Source organism: Pelmatolapia mariae, linkage group LG15 (assembly GCF_036321145.2).
Source record: "Pelmatolapia mariae isolate MD_Pm_ZW linkage group LG15, Pm_UMD_F_2, whole genome shotgun sequence".
NCBI lineage: Eukaryota > Metazoa > Chordata > Actinopteri > Cichliformes > Cichlidae > Pelmatolapia > Pelmatolapia mariae.
In genome coordinates this window covers 17,208,794-17,230,064 of record NC_086240.1, presented here as the reverse complement: position 1 = coordinate 17,230,064, position 21,271 = coordinate 17,208,794, and the positions used below count along the sequence as shown (strand labels likewise).

General features: G+C 37.6%; 1 protein-coding gene across 1 annotated transcript in view; it reads right to left on the bottom strand.

Moving 5' to 3' along the window:
• The window catches only part of rngtt (RNA guanylyltransferase and 5'-phosphatase), a 110,283-nt gene that overhangs the window by 35,634 nt on the left and 53,378 nt on the right, over positions 1-21,271 (bottom strand). The window contains exon 12 of the mRNA XM_063495143.1: positions 10,856-10,924. Coding sequence (XP_063351213.1) covers positions 10,856-10,924 — 69 coding nt within the window. The remainder of the gene's footprint in view (positions 1-10,855; positions 10,925-21,271) is intronic.

Below are 21,271 nucleotides of genomic sequence, written 5' to 3'. Positions count from 1 at the left end.
TATTTTGCTGTTGTTAGCTCATGTGGCCTTTGTCAGTCAACAAACTTGAATAATAGTCAGCAGCTTATGTGTGTCCAGGAAAATGATGTACCTATTTTTCCACCGTTAGTGATGAATCAAATGAAAATACATCTATTGTGTGAAAACAATATGTAGAGAATATGTAGCTCATGTCTTGCCATCTCTATTTTAATATGTTTTGGTTTCTTCTTTAAATTCTACACCTCTACTGCCCTGTACTCCGTCTCCTTATCTCTTGTCTGAAGGCTCTGGATAAAAATACTAAACATTATAATTGGGCCAGCTTTTGGAAATCCCAGCATGATGACACTGCAGGCTGCAACGCAGCCAGACCTGCTTACTTTGCAGTTTTCTACTTTAACAAACTTCAGCTTTTTGGGGACCAAGATAAATAATTAAATGGAGTCTACAAAATTGCCACAGAAAACTTTTCAACCTCCAATATTAAAAAAAGACAGACAGGCAGAGAAAGAGGGAAAAATGCACCTGCAGTCTTTGCTTTAGCCCAAAAAGTAAATTTCAGCTCCTTGAGAAATCTTGAGCTCATAAAAGTCACCAAAACAAACATGATTAACTATTACTTTTTATAAGAGTTTGACATGTTATCAGAAAAATATCTTTCTGGATGCTATTGTGATAAAGCTACTTTTAACATCAATTAAACACTTTGTTGTGACTGTTGGTGCTTAACCATTGACCTTCACTGATGTCAGCAAAGAGAAATAAATAAACTGAGAGGGAAGGAAGCCACATGAGAACTTAAAGAAAATAACTGCAAACAGACAATGTGACAAGTTATTGAATTGCTGCAGATCAGAGATTTGTTACCCTTTCAGTCTAGAAATAAATGTCTGTATTTGATCTGGTGCAATCATATTTTCACTGGGAGAAATCTACCTCTGTCACTTTCACTGTGGCACAGTATTGTGAGAAAAACAGCAAAGCTGAATATCAATATTCAGAACCCCTGCTTTTTTTAAAATTAATGTACACTATCATGTACACACGCTACTTAAACACATTTTCCCCAAAGAAAATAAAACTAATTCAAATTCGATTCTTTTATTTCAATGTTTTTATGTTTAGCACACAAAAATTATCTGGTCACCATCTTAAAATTAGGTAAAAACCTAACCTCAAATGATCAACACCGCATGACATATTGCACAGTACCCTTATTTAATTCACAAAAACCAAGCAGAAATATGGAGGCATTGTATGAAAAACTAAGTTCATAGCTCAATAGTCGATAAGCTGAATGACTATATCAGTCTTTCACAGCTCTGTGGAGGAATTTCCCCCCACTTTTCTTTATAATGTTGGTTCAGTTCAAATGTGTGCAGGCATTTATGTATGTACAGCTCTTAAGGACCCCTCGGAGCATTTTAATCACACAGAGGTCTCTTTTTAACAGATGCATTGCAATGCCTTGATTCTTTTCTTTTCAGCCATTCAGTTGTAGATTTGCTGCTGGACTTGGGATCATTTTCATGTTGCACGTCAACAACCAACAATACCAAAAATTAAATACTTGCCAAAATGCAGTTTTAACTGATGGCTAGCCAGATGAAACATCCAAGGATGACTAAAGAATTGCGATCAAATGTCAAAGAAATGTTAATGCTTGTACTATGTTTCATGGGAAGCTATTTGATTGCTGCTGAGACATTTAAACTCAAGCAGAGGATATGCTGTCTACAGCTTCTCATACATATATTCTTTAAAAGCGTCCAAATCATATGAATGGTTTCACAGACACTAAAGCTTGAATATGAAAAGGAAAAATAAAAGAAGAAGCATCCACATTTTCATCTAACTTTAGCGTAATATTCCCCAGGTATGACATCATATAGCCAATCCACATTAACTTTTTTCCTAAAGTTTAGAACGTCTGAGTTTATATGATTGCACTGCTACTAAAATCTACATACTGTAAATATTTACCCTGAGGGTTATGGTATTTATTAAATAAACAAATCCTGTCATCTATGAACTGATTATTTGACAATTACAGAAAGCATAAAACAAATCCAGCCTCTGATTGCTACACAATTATCCATCAACACTTAAGTGCATCTTGAAAAAAGGCTGATTGCTGTGCTTTGAGACACACCACCATAATCAAAGTGAATCTGCCAAATTAGAGAAATCATTCATAATAAATGAAATATTAATTTATGTATAATGCCTGATTTACTGTAAAAGGAAGCTTACTGAAGGGTTCGCGTAAGTACTTTGATTACAGTTTTTTTTTTAATGTCTCAATTTAATAACATCCTTGTCCTTCGAGGCGAGTGTGCCATGGATTACAGACAAAAGGCGGGACAAGTCCAATAAATCTGTTCCCAAGAGTAAAGCTTCAGACACACTGGTCTGTTTCTTTGTGAGTCACACTGATGCATGGTTTGAGTGTTGATATGCAAAATGGTGCCTTTGCATTAAAAACAAACCCTCTTGGGAGAAACCGGCTTGAGAAATAAAGGGCAGGGGAAAATCTTGAGGTAAACTGTCAGCGGCTATGACACAGACTGAAGAATAAGTGAGTTTACAGAAACCGATTATGCTGATTTATGGAGCAAATAAAATGCGCATTAATGAATGTTATGCCCTCTAAACTCAAATATCTGTCTCAGATAATCTATAGCAACATGATTCAAAAGCTTTAACTTCACCGGGTCCAAACTGTATATGAATCACAGTATTTGCACTGCCTTAGATTTTTGAACACAGCTTAAATGATGTGGTTTAAAAAATAAGAGAAGAGAAACATTTTTCTATGTACTCTTCGCACCGAGATCACCATCTGGAGTGTTCCCATAAGCAATTCTGCCATCTGTGGCAATTCTGTTCAAAATCTTTTAATTCAAACTCTTTCCGATGTTCCCTAAACAAAGAAAACATATCCCAAGGATACCATGTGTTGGGTGAGATAACGCGACTAGTGACCGATGGCTGCTGTGGCGCCAACCTTTGTGCTAAGATTAATGGGCATTCACTGAAGTAAGACCCCGCTGAGATTAACCCCGAGACCACCCTAATCCCATTCGCACAAAAAGAGATTAAGGTTGCAAAGGTTTCTGTAGACACGAACACAAATCAATGACTTAGAAAAACAATTTCAATATGAAGGAGTGTTACTGGCTCCCTGCACACTAATGATCGCTGGAGCTGTTGGCAATAAATGCTTTTTGCTTTCAACCTCTGTGAATATGCCTTTATTGAATGACTAATGTACTTAAAAGACTGTGTACCTTGAGGATAAAGCTGACCAAAAGATCAGAAGCCTTTTGCATGACTTAAACTCTTGGCCTTCTGTTATTTGAGGGAATTTCACAGCCCATAATGTGTCTGTATCTGGAGGCAACCAGTACACATGAGAGAACAGTGCTCTCTCTGTCGCAGTGCATGACTGCATCTTTTTTCCCTTTTACGAAGTAAAAGATAATATTACACAACTTCTCCAAAGTGCTTCTCTCCAGTCATTAATCTTTAATAAATTCTAATGGCAGTCCTCATCTCCTTGTCTGACCTACTCTTTTTACTTGAACTTTAACACCATGCTAGGAGCTCCATAAGGCTGTGTTTGTGTGTTGAGCAGAGGTGCACTTTGAGCTAATACTAATGAAACTATTTAAAAAATGAAGCATACACAAAAAGACGGTGAATTGTGGCAACCACTAATGCAAGATGTCAATAAAATTCAGTGACTTTTAGTGATGAATTTACACAGAGTATCCAGAAGTGGGCACACACAAACTTAAAAATATTTAAAATTTAAAGAAAATGATTGAAAGGTGTTTTTATTATCAAAGTAAATGAACTTTTGCTAAAATCTGGCAGATTTACATCTAACATTTTTAAATTGACTTTTATTAAAATGAAAAAATAAATAAAAGTTAAAAAAAGACCTATACATTAGCAGAGAAATGCTGCTATCATGTCTAAAGCATTAAATCAATGTCACGACTCAAAAAAAAGTGTCAAATATATAGTAAAAACACTACTTTGAGTTACTCTTTTGTTTTATGTTAGAAATCCACAAACAACACAGCTCGCACTGTTTCCTAGTTACAATTTTTTTTTTTTTTTAAACAAAATTTAGTATACGAGTGGCAGATGCTGCTCTCTTAGTTAAATGGCAAACAAACAAACCTCTCACTAAAGCAGGCTAATCACATCTGGCCAGCACGCAATCCTCTAAATAAGATTAGTCCTGAAGCGAATGTGTGCATCCCAACTATAAATCTGACTAATGTGCAGGTCGGCAGCTCCTAGTTGGCAGCACCCTCACGTGAAAATGGAACTAGAAAAGCTTTAACGCCAGATTGTCTCTGTTTTTGTGTGTGCTTTTTAAACACAAAATGAATTAAGATACATTAAAGTACTGAATAACATATTATTGTACCAAACCCTCTTAATCATTGAATTCAGATGTTTTGACTCCAAATGCCTCAAGTGTATAAAATCAAGTACCCAGCCATGCAATCTGTCTTCACAAACATTTATGAAAGAAAGAGTTGTTCTAAAGACTTCACTTAATCTGAGTGTGATATTGTTAAAGGTTGCCACCTCCCTTATATAGTCCTCGATCAAACGCAAGTGGTATTATTGTACAGTGGAAGCATTTTGAAACCATATAATGTGCTCAAGTCCTTCATACATCCCTGACATCCCTGAGTTCTAAACCTTCTCCGGCATTAACATTAGCATAATAACTCTGTGTCAGGAGCTTCATGATATGCTTTCCATGGCTGAGGAGGTCCTGTAGGTTTAATATGCAAGTTGTAGACAACTTAGGGCTATCTGCTCTTTCCATGCTGTTATACTTAATTCTTCATTGTAAACATCTGAGGGAAATTCTTCTCTGGTAACATGTTTTATTTGGTGCAGGCCATTACATATTAGTATTCACTTCCACCTTGATGCTAGATTTCCATCTATACTGCACGCACTAGAAGAAAAGACTCTTCTGTTATCCAAAATCTAAGTACTGCAACATAGAAAGATTTGTTTATTTTTATTCTCTAATATCCAGAACACAGAAAGACACAACTTGAAGTGGTATAACTGTTTTTTTAGTTATAACTTTTGTTCTAGGGTGCTATAAAATAGTGAAACTGGGAGCTATAGTGCTTTCAGCACACAGTAAGACATCGGCAGACTATTTTCAAATAGACCTCAAAACAGCAGGTGCACATCTTTCCTATTTGTGTTATGTCCAAAGTGTTGTCAGCGTTGTGTCTGTTACCAACCCTAGTCATGGCAGCTTTTATTATTAACTGTTGAGATTGTACCCAGGCTACTATCACACTGTTCGGAGTGGTTAGATGCATGCTAAATAATCAACTCCTGTTAAAGCAGAAGTATATCATAATTATTTTTCTCCATCTAGAGCAGATGGATAGAAATTTGTTCAATATAAATAAAAACAGACATTGTTACATAATATTTTCCATTTCCCTTCTATTTGCGTCATCATTTAGTCAAACACTTGTCATCTTTTTGGGTCCCAGCCCATTAGTTTGCCGGCTTTGCAGGGAGGAAGTAGCTGCTGACCTTCAAAGTTTGGCAAGATTTCATTCGCAGATATGTGAAACAGCTGAAGAACGTTACTTAAAAGACCAGCGATTCAATCACGAATCAAACTGAGTACAGACACTTGGAAAAAATCTCTCTTACAGTGCACAGCCTTTCAGTGATGTGAAAGGACTTCTATCCAATTCAAAGGTGAGACTTATACAGGGGAGGGGGTGAAAAAAGGCACCTGGCAACAAAACCAAATTGTTTGAACAATGACCTGTCTATGCAATCAGTTTTCTCATTGGAGATCATTTGCACCTGATGATTCCCTTCCTGGCTGCTGAACAGCAATCATTTCAATTCTGTAAACCACGGCTGCCAAAACAAATCACAAACCCCAGTTGACAGCATCGTCCTAATCCATGACTGGGATGCAGATGATGTGGCCGTTTCCTCTGAAGGTTTTTCAAATTCTCAGACACATACATAGTGACGTCAAACAAGCCAGTGTGCTTTCAACACCCTCCTCCATATCACATTTCACAGAGGCTGCAGATGACTATATGATCATAAATCAATGACTAGCTGCACAATAAAAAAAAAACAAAACAAAACCGTAGTGCTCTGATTCCAAAACAATTTCTGATAAAGACTGTAAATAATTTAGAAATAATGATAAGTATAATATAATATAACAGAACAATCTTTCTAAGAGTTAAAAAAAAAAATCAAATTTGGAAATAATAAACCCTAAATCTAATCAGGATTATTTCTTTCATGAGAGAGAAAAGAGTAACCCAAGCACATTCATAAATAACCAAAATGCAAATGCAAATCAAAACAAGAAAACTAAAATTGGAAAGATGATACTGCTGAAGGACCAAAACACCTGCAAAACATAAGAAATTTATTGCGCCATACTGACTGAGACAGTGATGCATCAATTAAGCAGGCTCTGTGAAACTACTTAGGAATGCAGATGGTGGAGGAAAAGTGCAGCTGTGTAAATCTGCCTCCAGCAAATTTCTTTGCCAGATTTCCCGAGAACTGTGGCTACAAAACGGGTACAGCTACAGTTATCCTAAATGATAATTACTTCTTAAATCATGAAAAACAGCAAGAGGGAGAAACACACCGACTATGTTTTGTGGTTAAATCTATGATCGATTTAGAATTCAGGTTATTTTTTGCAGGCTTGCAGCCCTATTGTGTTGATTCTGCAATCTCAATGAGAATTCCCTTTACAACAGAGTTAATATTTTATTTTTTTGTGACTAGCAAAGAGAAGTTATGCTCACCAACAATTAACCAGTGAAGTTTAGTTTTCGTGGTTCTCTAAATTTAAGTTTTGAATTTAATTTTTGTAGTCAGAGAAAAATATGTAAGATTCAGACTCAGACAACTGGAGACCCGACGACCAGGTAGTCGTTCTTGTTATACTTAGAACTTTGAAGTCTGCCTCCTGGGGCGCATGTGTAGCTGCTGCACTGTAATGTAATGTCTGTGGATGAGTCCACGTGATCACAAAAAACAGGCAGGCGTAAGGACATCTATATGGACCTTTGCATTCATCGTCTGAAATTACAATTCCAGCTTCAGGTCCCAGTCACACAGGCCCAGAGACCTGGGCCTGTGTCAGCTACTCCCTGGCAGGGAGGACTAGGAAAAACATACATTCCTCAACCAGATGGCGACAGACTGCTGAAAGTTGCTGGCAATCACTAAGTACTGCAACAAAAACCTCCTTGAGATTGCTTTGGTCATGAGCAGATAGGGCTGTGCGATATGACCAAAATCTCATATCCCGATATTAGGACATCTATCGTCTGATAACGATATAAATCACAAAAATGTAACATTTTCTGTAAATTCTGTGAATCTCGGGCAGCTCGACTTGCGTCAAGTGTTTCCAGCTGGGCGTCGCGTACCTGGAGTCCAGTGTTTTAACTGATGCATGAAACTATACATTTTTAGATATAGGTTGTAACGGCCGCCGTTTTCTTTGTGAGTATTTATTACACAGCGTGCTGCGGGGAAAAGCCTGTTCTAACGTTTGAGTCTAAGGTTTATTTTTTAGCACCTGACAGCTCTTTTTTGCTTCTCATCCGTAAACACTCTGCATCTTTCACGTGATTCAGTTTATTTTGAAAAGTCTCAACAGGATCTTGAGCTTTATTGTGAAAGGTTTATGTGGAACATAAACAAGCGGTGCTGTTACCGTCGTTGTTGCTAACGACAACGCATTAAAAACAGGCGCTTGTCTGTCCATAGTGTGGTTATATTAAATATAAGAGAAAGAGAGAACTTTAAGAAATTAATATAGCCACTACAGTGACCATCAAAATAATGAAAAAATATTGCCGTAAACAGTTTATTTTGCGACACCACGAAACAAACGATAGCGTAAAATGAGACGATAGACGTTTTTATATCGTCATCCGATATATATCCTTATATCGAACAGCCCTATGAGCAGATTGCCTTGATTGCCCCTAGTTGGTGACTTGTCTGTAAACACTTGCTAACTACTCCGTAAGCATTTAAGATACAAAACCAGAAATGGAAACTGCTTGTGGCGACCGACTGAATTGTAGTCATGCGTGTCTGAGGCATAAAGAAAGCAATCCAGTGTTGCTTTCCAGTGTCACCCCATTTCTTTTAAATAGTTGCATATTTGTATGAAAAATGTTGGCTTTTATTACACAATTTACATCTCTTTTTTGTGTGTGTTGACTAGATTTGTTAGGAAACAATGAGGTTTAAACTATGATAGCTCTAATATAAATCAGCTTAATTGCAATTCAATGGCTTCCACATAGCTATGCTAATGGGAACAGAACCTCATTATGGTACCAATTTCAGGAAAACCCTCAGAAATGGATTTTCAGAAGCTTTTAACTTCCATGTAAATGATCTACTGTACATTAGAAGAAATCTTGATAATCATGAGTTGTAATCTGTGAGTAACTAGGCAATTCTCCAAAATGTTCCTATATATATGTCAATACATCGTATTTAACATTCCTGAATAGGCAGTGACCAAAACTGGAAAGTAAAATTTGCATTCCCTGCTATTTACCTTTGACTCACTCACACATGGTAAAAATTTCCAGAGTCAAACCCAAAGATAAGCAGGTGTCTAAACAAAAAAACATTAACACCAATTATCCCTGTAATGAAACTGATGGCTGCCCAGTTCTTTACATGAAAACAAGCTGGATTCAATCTGGCAAAGAACATTCTGCTGTTCTTGTTGTAATTATGAAAAACTCCCTCACCACTCGAAATTGTGCCCAGAATACGAAACAGCAAAAACATTACTTGGTACATGACTCAAAACAATAAAATATTCATAGCTACATTTAGTTAGACAATACTAACATTCAACTTGGTCACGCACTTTGGATTATAAGATTGCAAATGGATTTCATTTTCTCTTTTTGCACTTTGCAATCAGTGCTATCAGAGGCGACCTGGCAGCAGGGTCATTCTGTATATTATAAACAGAATAAACAAAAATCTGTCTAAAACTCTATTACTCTGATCTATTTGCCCTTCACTCTCTAAAATACATTCCAGCTTTTACCAGACGGGCCTATTTTAAACCAGGCATTAACAGCTCCACATGACTAAACAGCATAAGCTACATAAGCACGTGGCCAATGTGAGGTGTCGCAATACAAACTTGCAGAGGTTTGAGCTTGCAACTTTTACACCTCTAGTCAACATACACTCACCAACCACTTCATCGGGTACGCATGTTGAACTGCTTGTGAAGTCAAATACATAATCAGCCAATCAACATGGCCCCAACTCAAGTTAAGGGACTTTGAGTGGTTGCGTAGTCGTTGGTGCCAGGCCGTCTGCTGTGAGTACTTCGGAAACTGCTGATCTACTAGAATTTTCCCACAAAACCATCTCAAGGGTTTACAGAGACTGAAAAAGACAAAATATCCAGTGAGGCAGTAGTCTGGATGAAAATGCTTTGATGTTGTCAGAGGTCAGAAAAGAATGGCCAGGCCGCATGGAGCTGACAGGAAGGAACAGTAACTCAAATAAACACTCGTTACATTCAATGCATGCAGCAGGGGAAAGTGATATAGTGTGATTATGATACTTTTGGCAATATATATTTATATATATATATCTTAAAAAAAAAAAAAAAAAAGAACAGAGAAACATTATTGTGACTGTAGCTTACAGGCAGCAGCATTTATTTATTAGTGCCAACAAAATGAAGGGCTTTTCACCCTTGTTTTCCAGTGAGCTGCTGTCATTGATGACACACTACCCATTTCAAAGCATAAATCTATTTCCACAAGCTACCATTAGTGCAATATGCTTTGTCACTACTATTGCACAATGTCAAATGTAAGCACAAAAGTAGCCTAGGAAGTGCTTTCTCTGGAAATTTTAAGTAAAAGTATAAAATAACTGCTTAACAGTTGGAGTCACTGGTTTTACATTTGGGTCACACATCAGCAGCTTTTCGTGTCTCCTTCATAACCTGGTTGGAGGATGACATTAAAGTCAGGTAAACATTTATACTACATTTATACAATTTAATATGGCACAGTCCTTGTGTGCAGAAGATCATCTCTGAATGCACAAAACATCAAACTTTGAAGCTGATGTGTTACACCAGCAGAAGGACACACTGGGTGCCACTCCCATTACAAAAGAACAGAGGCTACAATTCACTGAAATTGGACAACAGAAGACTGGAAAAATGTTACATGGTCAGATCGGTCTCGATTTCTCCAGCTATTTTAGGAAGGTAGGGTCAGAATTTGGCGTAAATGATATGAAACCTGTTCTGTAATGGTGTTGAGAATTGGACTGAAGTTTTTATAAAATGTAAAATCTTTAGTCTTTCTGTCTTTCTGCATTAATGTTTGTAAATTATTTCACTAAAGTAGAATATACTGCAGTGGATTAGAAGTCCTTGAGTCGATCACACATGATGAAAATAGGTGTTTTAGTGTTACCATCATAGGATTTTCTGCTGTCGTAACACCAAGCAAACCTGTATTTCAACCAAGTTCGTTTAGGCTGTAACAGAAAACACTATGTGTCAAGTTTACTGCGTACTGTCTTACAGGAAGGCCTGTCAATTCCTGCATTGCAGTTTCCTTTACAATAACCAAGGGCAAGACTGGCACAGAGAGTGACAAATGGTGGGTGGTAGTGACAAGCTGTTCGATTCTTTTGTAGGCGCATGTAGGAAGACAAAGCAGAGTCTGACAATCAACCTGCAGCAACGGGACTAAGGGTTTGAAAAATGACAAACTGTCACACTCTGGTGAAGGCTTACCCCACATGGCTGGAAGATAAGCCCATCGACTTCATGGCTGACCTGGGATGTGAAACTGCCTTCTAGGAGCTGGAAAAAAACAACAAAAAAGCCCAGTTTGAGTGAAGTAAAACAGATAAATGATAAGATTGACAACTGACAGCTTTGGCTAAAATACAGGAAATTACATTGATTTATGAAGTTTTCTAAAGCTATAGAGCTTGCCAACACTTACCTAACACTCTAAAAGCAATGAAGTATCAAGTTTCAGCATAACCGGAAGGCTTATATTTGGCAAATCACTCAGAGTTACAAGGACAAGCCTGATATGTTATTTTCTCCTTGTAGCCTTGAGACTAAGCACTAATCTTTTTTGACTGATAATGCATCTCTGAGAGATCAATACAGATAACTTGACAGACTAGGTTAAGGACAAAAATAGCAAGAAATCATTAGGTCCCTGATGACGTGAAAGAAAGCATTTCATCTCTTCTATGAACACCAACCACTGTAGCTGTTGCTAAGAAAAGGAGAACAATGGCACCGTACTTGAGGAGGGATGCCCAGGGGAGACAGAGTTATTGTACAGCAAAAGCAAATTTTCTACATCATGAAGCACATCAACTGCCATGGCAACGACAGCAAGGATATTAGCATTTCTAAATTAATGCTGAATATACCAGCTGCATTGGGGAACATATGAGGAAATCTCCCAATTCAAGAGCAATTTAAATTTTTGTCCTGTCTTTCAAATAAATACTGTTACCCATCTACAGTCGGTTTTAGTTTCTTACACTGGATACTTCCAGAGCTGCAGTAAAAACACAGTTTACCTATTAGATGACTCTTGGAAACATCAATGGAGGGTAATGAGGAGAAATGGGGAGAAGGACCACGGTTTCATTAAGTGTGGGTTTTAGTATCTAAGCATCAAAAACAAGGACTATCAGAGATATGCTCACTGGCTTCCACCTTGTGTTTGAAAGCCATTAGCCAATGAGTGTGAGGTTTCACAGTTAGACATGTCTCTTGTCATCAAATCACATTTCAAGATGGTGACGAAAAAAAAAATGCTCATCTCAAGGCTATTAAACTCAAAAAAAACAAAAACAAAACTGGTGAATGATGTCACAGTAGCTACGTCCATCTTTTATACGGTCTATTGGTATGACTTAACAAAGATTTCCTGTATCAGCTTCCACTTTTCCACTGCCTGTCCATTAAGTGGCGTAGAGAGATCTATTTATTACCCATAGCATAGTCAGTTGTTTCCCCTTTTAGTCAGCTGATGGAGGAATCCAAATGCTGTTTCAAACCTGTTTCAAACATATCTATGTAAAGCCTAAAGAGGGAATAGCACACCTCTTCAACTACAGGGCAAGACAAATGGCCTTGGTTCAGTCAGCTATATCCTGAAAAGAGAAGCTGGGGTGAAGGTGAGTTGCAAAGAAGCGTGCTGTGCTTGCAGTTAAAGCAGATTCTCACTCTGCATGAGATTTCTCAAGTGGATGCTTAGAAGGATTTCGGCTGATCCAACAACTGATCTGCTGAAATCATGGCAGAACTTAACTTTTTGAATCCATAATACTCAAGTTTTTTCCCAAGGCAAACTTTTGAAAAACTCAAAAACATAATTAGTTTAATACCTATTAGGATGCCTTCCACGAAACATGTAATACTCTTTACTCTTGTTATTGCACACTAAACTTGTATTTATTTCATAAACCTGTATATTCTGCAATACAAATATAGTGCCTCATTGCAGGTTCACTATAAGCTATGTTCTCTTGTACTGCCTCCTTGTGTTTTTTTTAATGTAGAGAATGGAAGCATACAACTCTGTAACTGTGAAAATTAAACAACTTTTAATTGCTTTAATCCAAACACTGTGAAAGCAGAGAAATAAAATGCCAAAAAATCATGTGCAGTCAAGCATAAAAATGAAGACTGAGGCTTTTGTGTGCTTGACAGGGGGAAAGTCAATGTGAAGAGGCCAGCCAGGGTTAACTGAGTACTCCATCTTCAGTGATATTTGAAAATGTAAGAAACTGAAATGCAAGACCTTCAAACGAATGTTTCAAGAGTGAACAAGAGAAACGAGATGAAAATGCAATCGCGTGGCAATTCAACCTTCCACAAAAATAAAACTGTGCAAAGACTTTATTGTGATGTTGGGATGTTAGTGTTGTGCTCGCTGTGAAATATTGCCAATATAAAGTCAATGTTCACAGTGGCAGGAAGCGAAACCTACTAATGCTGCTGCTACTGCTGGGAAAGGGAGAAATCGATATAGAAACGTGTCATGTGGCATGGAAAATTCTGCCAGTTGTCAAACCTAATATATGATTGCACAGCTACACACTGCAGAACTGAATATAAGCATTTCAAAGGCCAAACAGTAGCAGAAAATACAGAATCAGCTGAGAAAGAGGGTTTGCAAAGCAAGAAATGTCACACTCTCTGTTGCAAAAATATGCACTATATGAATGATCAGCTACGTGACTATTTATGAGAGGTGTGACTCATACAGATGAACCCACAGGGAATTCTTTGCAGTTCCTCTCAGTTCATCGTGGCCCACATCTTTGTGTCAGTATTGTATTTTAATTCACTGTGCTGGCCAAGAGCAAATGCATAAAAAATATATTTAAGAACTATCTTAAAAAGGAATAATGAAATTGTAACACGATAAATCAGTCATTAAAAAAAACCCTCCAAAACAAAACAAAAAAAATCTGCGTCATCATTATCTGCTGTAGTTATGTTGGAGGAAGTTTCTTATGCTGTTTTTTTCAAACCTTCACTGATCTTTGGCATTTGGTATGTTCATGCAGAGTGTAAATATATTTCGGCAAGCAGGAAATGGCTTTGGTCAATAAAACAGAAAGCAAATGCATTAGTGCACTGCAGTAGATATCAGGTATCATATCAAAGCCATCAAGATGCGCTACAGCAGAAAGCAATGCATTTCAGCCATGCAGAAAGGTACTGAAAGGTGGAACAGGGGTGACCTTTTATAATATATTCTATCATGTCTTTGCTGTAATGACAGACAATAAAGTGAGGTCATTAAACTTTAATTAACATTGCCTGCATACATCTCCACTTATTGTCCAGCCTTGACATTTCAATAAGCAGCCATGAACATTGTAAAGTGCCTGCTGACTAGGAGATAGCAAAGTGTTCAGTAGATATGAAGACTGCCAACTATGATTAGAGCCAAGATGAGCTAACACACACTTGTAGTATAGGAGATGAGAGATTGTCATCTGTCCTGGTGCTGCTTGGAGACAAACCAAATTATAAGCTCAATCACAAATACAAGAAAGTGTGGAATGAGACAACTAAATTTCCACTCAGCGCAGGGCTCAAAAAGCCTGCTAAAACCAGAAGACCATAAAATTCTTATATAGACGGTCTCTCCTGTTAAGGTCCCGCTGACCTGAGTATTTTGTCCAGCATTAGACCAACAGATTTGCCTCAGCTGCTCTGTGATCTATGATGATATACTCTGTCACAAAAATTCTCTTTGAAGAGAGCAGATTCTGCTGTAAAATACATCAGAAAAAAATCTGCTGTGAAGAAGGACACTTATTCACTTACTGCATTTTTAAAAGGAAATGGGGATACAAAGATACTGATATTAAGACACAAATGTAGAAATTAACGGTTATACCACATGCATGGCACTATTTTTTTCTGTAATTTTTAAATAAAGACTTTTATCACCTTTTATTTACTGAAAAAAATATATTCATGGTGCCAAAACATTCTGACATCCACCACAGTACTTGTTATTAGAAGTTAAAGGTTAAAATAACATTATGCTTTATAATTAGTGTTTGTCCTTGAGGTGTTTCTTTTTCCACTGAACATCTGCAAAGCCAGTTTAATTTAATTTAATTTTTTTTTTACCTCTACCGCTCACATATTGCTACGATTCTTTCCACAGTGCTGCAACCAGCAGTTAGGACAGTGGAGTGAGTATGTAAAGCTGGAAGCAAAAACCTGCTTTCACACACTTGTATGCACAGTAAAAATGAAAAGGGGACCCACTCATGAAAAAAAACCCTCAAAACATTCCATTGCACTACTTGTGGTCAAAAGGCTCCATAGTCAAATTTATCCATTTGGTAGCATTAAAAAAAAAAAAAAAAAAAAAAAATCTGACAGCTTCTATGAAATTTTACCAGCGCGGCAGGACTAGAGATTGTGACTTTTATCAATATTCTCCTCTTGCGGTTATCTATTCTTTTGTTCATCCACTGATCTCTGTCCTGCTGTCATACCACTTGATTTACACAATAACTCATCACCTTTATTGAAATGGCGCTCTCAGTGATATGGATGCTATGGAAAATGGTGTGATCCTTGGGTCATTTGCAGCATAAAGCATATAGCAACATACAGTTCTTCTGGGTTAAAAAAAAAAACTCTCAAAGATGATGAATTTGCATTCAAATAGCATGTCTATTATACCACTAGAGGAGTTCCACAAAATCCTTTCGGGCTAAACAGTCACTGTTTTTCAGATGATGTGTTCCAGGAAAGTAAGAGAAGTCATTAGCCTTAGAGGGGCGCAGATGCATTTATCTAAAGCAACAGCAAAGTGTTCACTCCCTGCTATATCTGCAAAGAAAGTGGAGCAACATCAGTGCTCTCCAGAATGATGAATGAGTCACAGCAGATCACACAAAGCTTGACAACCATGCTGACATGGAGAAGGCAGATAGCCAGACTAAAAAGAAATGGTGTCTTTATGAAGGAACGGCACGTAGGCGGTGAGATCTGGGAGTTCCATTTCAGTTCTCTTGCCATCTTAGCACACCCACCCACCACCTTCGGCAAGCACAGTGAACCCTGGATGGAGTGATGAGCAGAAAAGAAGACTTCCACTCACACGTACTCCTACAGTAAGGAAGTTCCTTGGAGTGATAATGCAGAGAGGGGGCAGCGACCCTGCTTTTATGGTTAAACCTCTTTAGGAAGGAGAAACAGAGCTGAGCCTGGGACAAGTAGGTTGAGGTGAATAGCAAAGCCCCATTAAGAGATCAGGACTTTATCATAGACTCCACGGCAGAGACAGGACAACGAAGACGCTCGGGGAGATAAATCAACCAGTAATATACAGAGCAGTTTTTCTCCCATTGAGAGAGACTGAATGACAGAGTGATGGAAGTCGGACCATTTTCTTCATCAGTGTTTCACGTTCGAGCTCATTTCACAAAGGGACACAGTGATGAATGATAGCCAGCAAATACTGATAGGATTGAAATGACATGAAGTATGCTACTCTGCTTCCCTCTTTTTCTTACTGTGATTCGTCTTCAACAGAGTAAAAGGCATATTTTATATAAGCAAAGGACACAGGAGAAAGTCATTTCAGGTTATCTGAATATATACAGATTCAGTAAAATAAAATAAAATAAAATAAAAATAAAAATGCCATAATGGTCAGACCACAGATATTTATTAGAAGCTATACACTCACCAGTCGAAACAGTAAAATCACTCCCAGGTAAAGAGAATAACATTGCTCTCTGGTGAAGAATGCAATGCTTTGCTGAGAATCCTTCAGTTCTGGCAGACCAACCATGACTATGACACTGCCAGAGAGCAACAACATGCCGCAGCAGGACATTAGGCCCTACCACACCTCAAAAATGGCTCGGGAACGAGCTGAGAAACAACAATGAGCCCAAAGCAGGAACAAGCTGGAGGCCTCACCCTGAAGCCCAAAGCACTTAAAGGATACACTGCAAATATCCCAGTGTAAAACCGCACAGGACACCACGTAGGTCCTCTGTCAATGCCTTGATGGATTAGAACGTTTTTGGGAGCACAGAGATTATGTCAGTGAGCTTAATTTCAGTTCACCAGAACTAGAATTCAACTAATATTTTTCATGAATAACTTAATAATAATTTGTTGTGAAAAGTATACACATAAATTATACGTTTTTTATAATTTCAGATAAGTTGTTTGCTTTGACCAACACTCCAAAGCGTTTAGAGATACTCACTACCTCATGATACAAAAAAATAAAAAATAAAAGCAGCTGATTTTAGGAGGGAAAATACACCAAAAGACTACTGGGCATTTGCCCTTTGGGAATGCGGATACTGTAAGTGTTGCAGTTTGCTTTTGTTTCGATCTACTGATCCACTGATCATTTTAGCTCTAGTGACAGCTGGTGACAGCCAGCTAGGTAATGGCCCTGACGCTCTGATGACTTGATGCACAAGGAGAAAAATGACAGTGACAGAGAAATAAATGTGCAAATGCCACCAGTCAACCGAGAAGAACAAACAAATTTATCAAATACATCTGGAGTTTGATAGCGGACTGTTTCGACTTGTGTCACCATAATTTCTCATCCATATAACTGCAGTAAAGTCAGATTCACCTTCAAAAATAAACTTAAAATGAAACCTTTGCAAAAGTTATAAAATTGCTTTTCTTTGGGGATTTTTTGGTCTAAAAAACCTGGAATCACTACTGTGGTAAAGATTTTAACCTTTTACTCTTATTTAATCCAGTTGTCTTCTCCAATTTGCACCATTTTTTAGCTTTTCTGCTGCTCCCACAAAATATCCCATTGGTCAAAATTACAGTTGTGAGCTAGAAGATGACTTTGAATGACCCATCCCCATGTGGTTAAGAATGAAGACTGTATTGAGCTGAACTGCAAATGCTTGTGTGAAATACCAAGTAAAATGAAACGGACAAAAGGTAGAAAAATTTTCTGTGCATTTCTACTAAAAGTCAAAATGCCGTGCAGTCCTACCAAGATGAAATAAACCAGGAGGCATTAAAGGTGCACTGAACTCTTCCTATTCAATTTATAAAAACAAACAAACAAATGAATTGATGTTTCCACTACAAAAGTTTCAAGTGACAAAACAGAGCTACGTGTGAAAATATTTATAAGGATTCTGTCCCAGAATGTTTGTAATGAAGTAATGAGGAATATCTACAGTGACATTTTATAAAGTGTACAAATAGGATAATGTATGCAAAATGCATCTTATGGTGTGTTTTTATAGAAATAATCCAAGCATTCAGCATAATGCAGCTCATTCTTATTAAAGTAACACTGGCTTATTTTTTGTGCAATATAACAATCTCTTCCTCACCACAGCTGGACTGTTATTATGCACTTTCGTTTCCTAAAGCCTTTGTATTTTCCTGCAGCCTGCTCATCCTCTTTACTCTAAGGAGGTCTAGGTGCGGGGGCTGAATCAAAGGTGGAAAGGATGGATTGATATTCCAGTCAGACTGTGGGGCTGTTGCTGGAGGCTCCTTTCAACCCTAATGTGAATGGTTCTATAAAGGCTGTGTGCAGTTGCCTATTAGATGAAAAGCCCACATCAGAGTGTGCAAGGCAGCTAAACCACTGGCTGGCCTGGAGTCAAACATGGTTATCCAGTCTTGAAAATGTCAGTGTCTTTAAAAAAAAAAAAAAAAAAAACTGATTGTATTTGATTTGACACTTCCAAAAAAAACATTATCAAGATAAAATTTTACGCATTCAGTTGTCGTGACAGAGAAAAGAAGAACTCAATTATTAACACTTGGAGGATTAAACTAGAACAGGCCAAAGATGATGAAAAATCACAAGGGCACAGCGTGAAATTAAACTGTGTTATGAGGGGAATTTGGTTTAACCGGACAGGTGTCTTGATGACTGATGGATATGGTCCAACATTTCTTGCCACAAAATTGGAAAAAGTTTTTACAAGATCATAAAAAAATTTGAGCATAATAATGAATAATATTAAGTCTGGTTCGGTAACCCTATTGACTAAACCATTAATAACGCAGAGCTTCGTTAACACCTCTCTGACAGTGTTATTTCTGCATTGGACTGAATTCTATTTTAGAGATATAGGTTGCCACAGACTGTTTAGCAGGCTTTATTATAAATCACAGCTCAAAGACCTTTGAGAATTTATTATTTAGTGGTATTCTATTTCAAATTTAATCACAGAGGAAAATAAAAGAATACTGACGGACAAAAAACAACAGATGCCCAAATAAAACAGGACAAGAGGGAGGATAACAGAGACCTACACTTTGTTTAAACCTGGCATGGCGTAACAGCATTTTCTTGGGCAACCACCTAGATTACAGTAATTCCAAACCACAGAGTGGTTGCTGGCTATTGGATGATGCTGTACTAAAAGCCTCTTTGTGATTATTTTGGTCATTGATAGATTACTGACAATTTGTCTGCAACCACTTACCAACTACATGCAGAGCAGATGCAAGCATTCACCTTCAAAGTAAAAGCACCAAACTGCTGCAATCAACACACTTTGGTTTATGTCAGTTTCACTGCTCCTGAGCGAGTAGTTTGTGGGTGTTTGCAGTGAAGTCAGTGTCTTTCATGCAAACTATGGGCAACCGTGGCAAAGTAACCACAAGGTGGTTTTCAGGGCAGCACTTTGTGACCGGTTTCACCTAGCGACATTCAGTGACTTCCATTAACGACTCAACTGGTGTTTAGGAACACATTTTTCCTTGGCGACCATGTCAGGGAGTTAGTGACTGGTCAAATTCAGGCCTGTGTGACTTAAGCCTAATTATTTAAAAACGGTTATGCTGCTTTGGATCTGAGTAAGAGCAGTGCCATGAGTCATTCTTATATTTTAGCTAGAAGTTTTTATCTGTTATCAACATTTCCACAGCAGTGTCCTACCTGTTCCACTCAGTATGTAGGGGAAGGGTCATTAAGGCACACAACTGTATTTACTTGGCTTTCTTTGTGAGGACATCTGTAAAATATAGATAACTAATTAAGCAAACTCTGTGAGTCATTATTAAAAAAAGCCACCAGGTATTATTGATGGTTAGGTAATGCAATACTTGCATATTGATCAATGACTGGTCAAGAGGTAAAAGGGTAAGGAGTGGGTCTAAACACTGGGTTACAACCAAAAAAACAAAATTACAAGTTGGTACAAGCAGTGGAAACCTTTGCAAAGAGACAGTAAAAATGACAATATTTGAGCAATATCAATATTTTGGACATTAATTAAGTGATCATAGGAAAGAGATGGGACTTTAGCCAGTCCAAGTCTATGCTGAAGCTACACCACTGCCAGTTAGACACATCACCGGTCTGCCTCCAAGACAGGAAAGATAAACTGACTACTGCAAACGCACAGCAGTGCTGAACACAGCCCACATACTCAGACACATTCATACAGACAGCAGACAGAGTGTCAGTGTGAAAAGGCAATGACCAGGAGGCAGCCTTTTACTGGGCTCCGATAGCATGCTGTGCTGTCAGTAAGAGAAGAGAGTGTGATGGTTTTTGAGTTGGCTGCATATCTGAAAGGTAAAAGATCGGACTTTGTGTAGAAGAGTTCAAAGGAGTTACATGTCAGGATTTAGATGTGGTTATACTATTACTGACCTTAAACTTTGATATTAAACGAAAACCTTGAATAGCAAAGGCATACTCCAATGCATAAAAAAACTAACTTTTAGCAGAAAAAGATTGATTTAAGTAACTGCTCACTTTATTTGACAGTTGAGTGTGTAGACAAGAGAAAGATCCCCTTATGCAAGGAATCAAACCCAGGCCATCGGTAATGGCACATCTAGTATGTCCCTAACAATCAGGCATACAGCTCACACTGGCAAATAATCCTTGTTAACCAAAAAGTCATTCCATTTGTGTGTTTGTCCAATGACTAGACAACTAAAAGTCTAAAAGAAAAAAGGAGGTTTACTTGTCAGATAAAATAAAACTATTCTAATCAATTAAAATATTTGCAGATTGCCTTTTCTTCTGTTTACTAATTGGATCATTAGTTGAGTAAATTTCTTGCTTCACGCTGGAGCATAAATATTTTAGACTACCCTTCTTGTTGAGGAAAAACAACTGCACTTGCTTTCTATATGTAATTGGGCTGTGGAGAAAATGTATATGCATAAACAGAATGGATACAATTCAACCTTTTAATACTAACAAATGTAGCAATACTGGCATTATACTAAATAATGTATATTTTGCTCCTGGAAAATTACAAAGTATGAGAATGCACCACACTCAAAACGTGTCTGCGAAAACTCTGTAACAGAGACCTGTAAAAATGCCTCTATAAGGGATGAGAGTGAATTTGGTAAGAACTAATGATGCATGATATTCCCATGAAACTTCCAAAGGCCTAAATTACTAGATTAACCACGAAATTTCTCTGGTTGATTACCTACATGAAGACAATATGTCTATTTTTTTTTTAAGGTTTATAAAAATTTTATGTGGCAGTTTGCATACATATATATATATATAAAACACATATGTTGTATACATATCAAACTTGCACAGATGAGTAAGAGGGTGAAAAACATTCTCTATACAGATACACAGTGTAACATTTTGTAGTCCATAGGGCCTCACAGGAATTTATAGTGTGTCTGTAATAA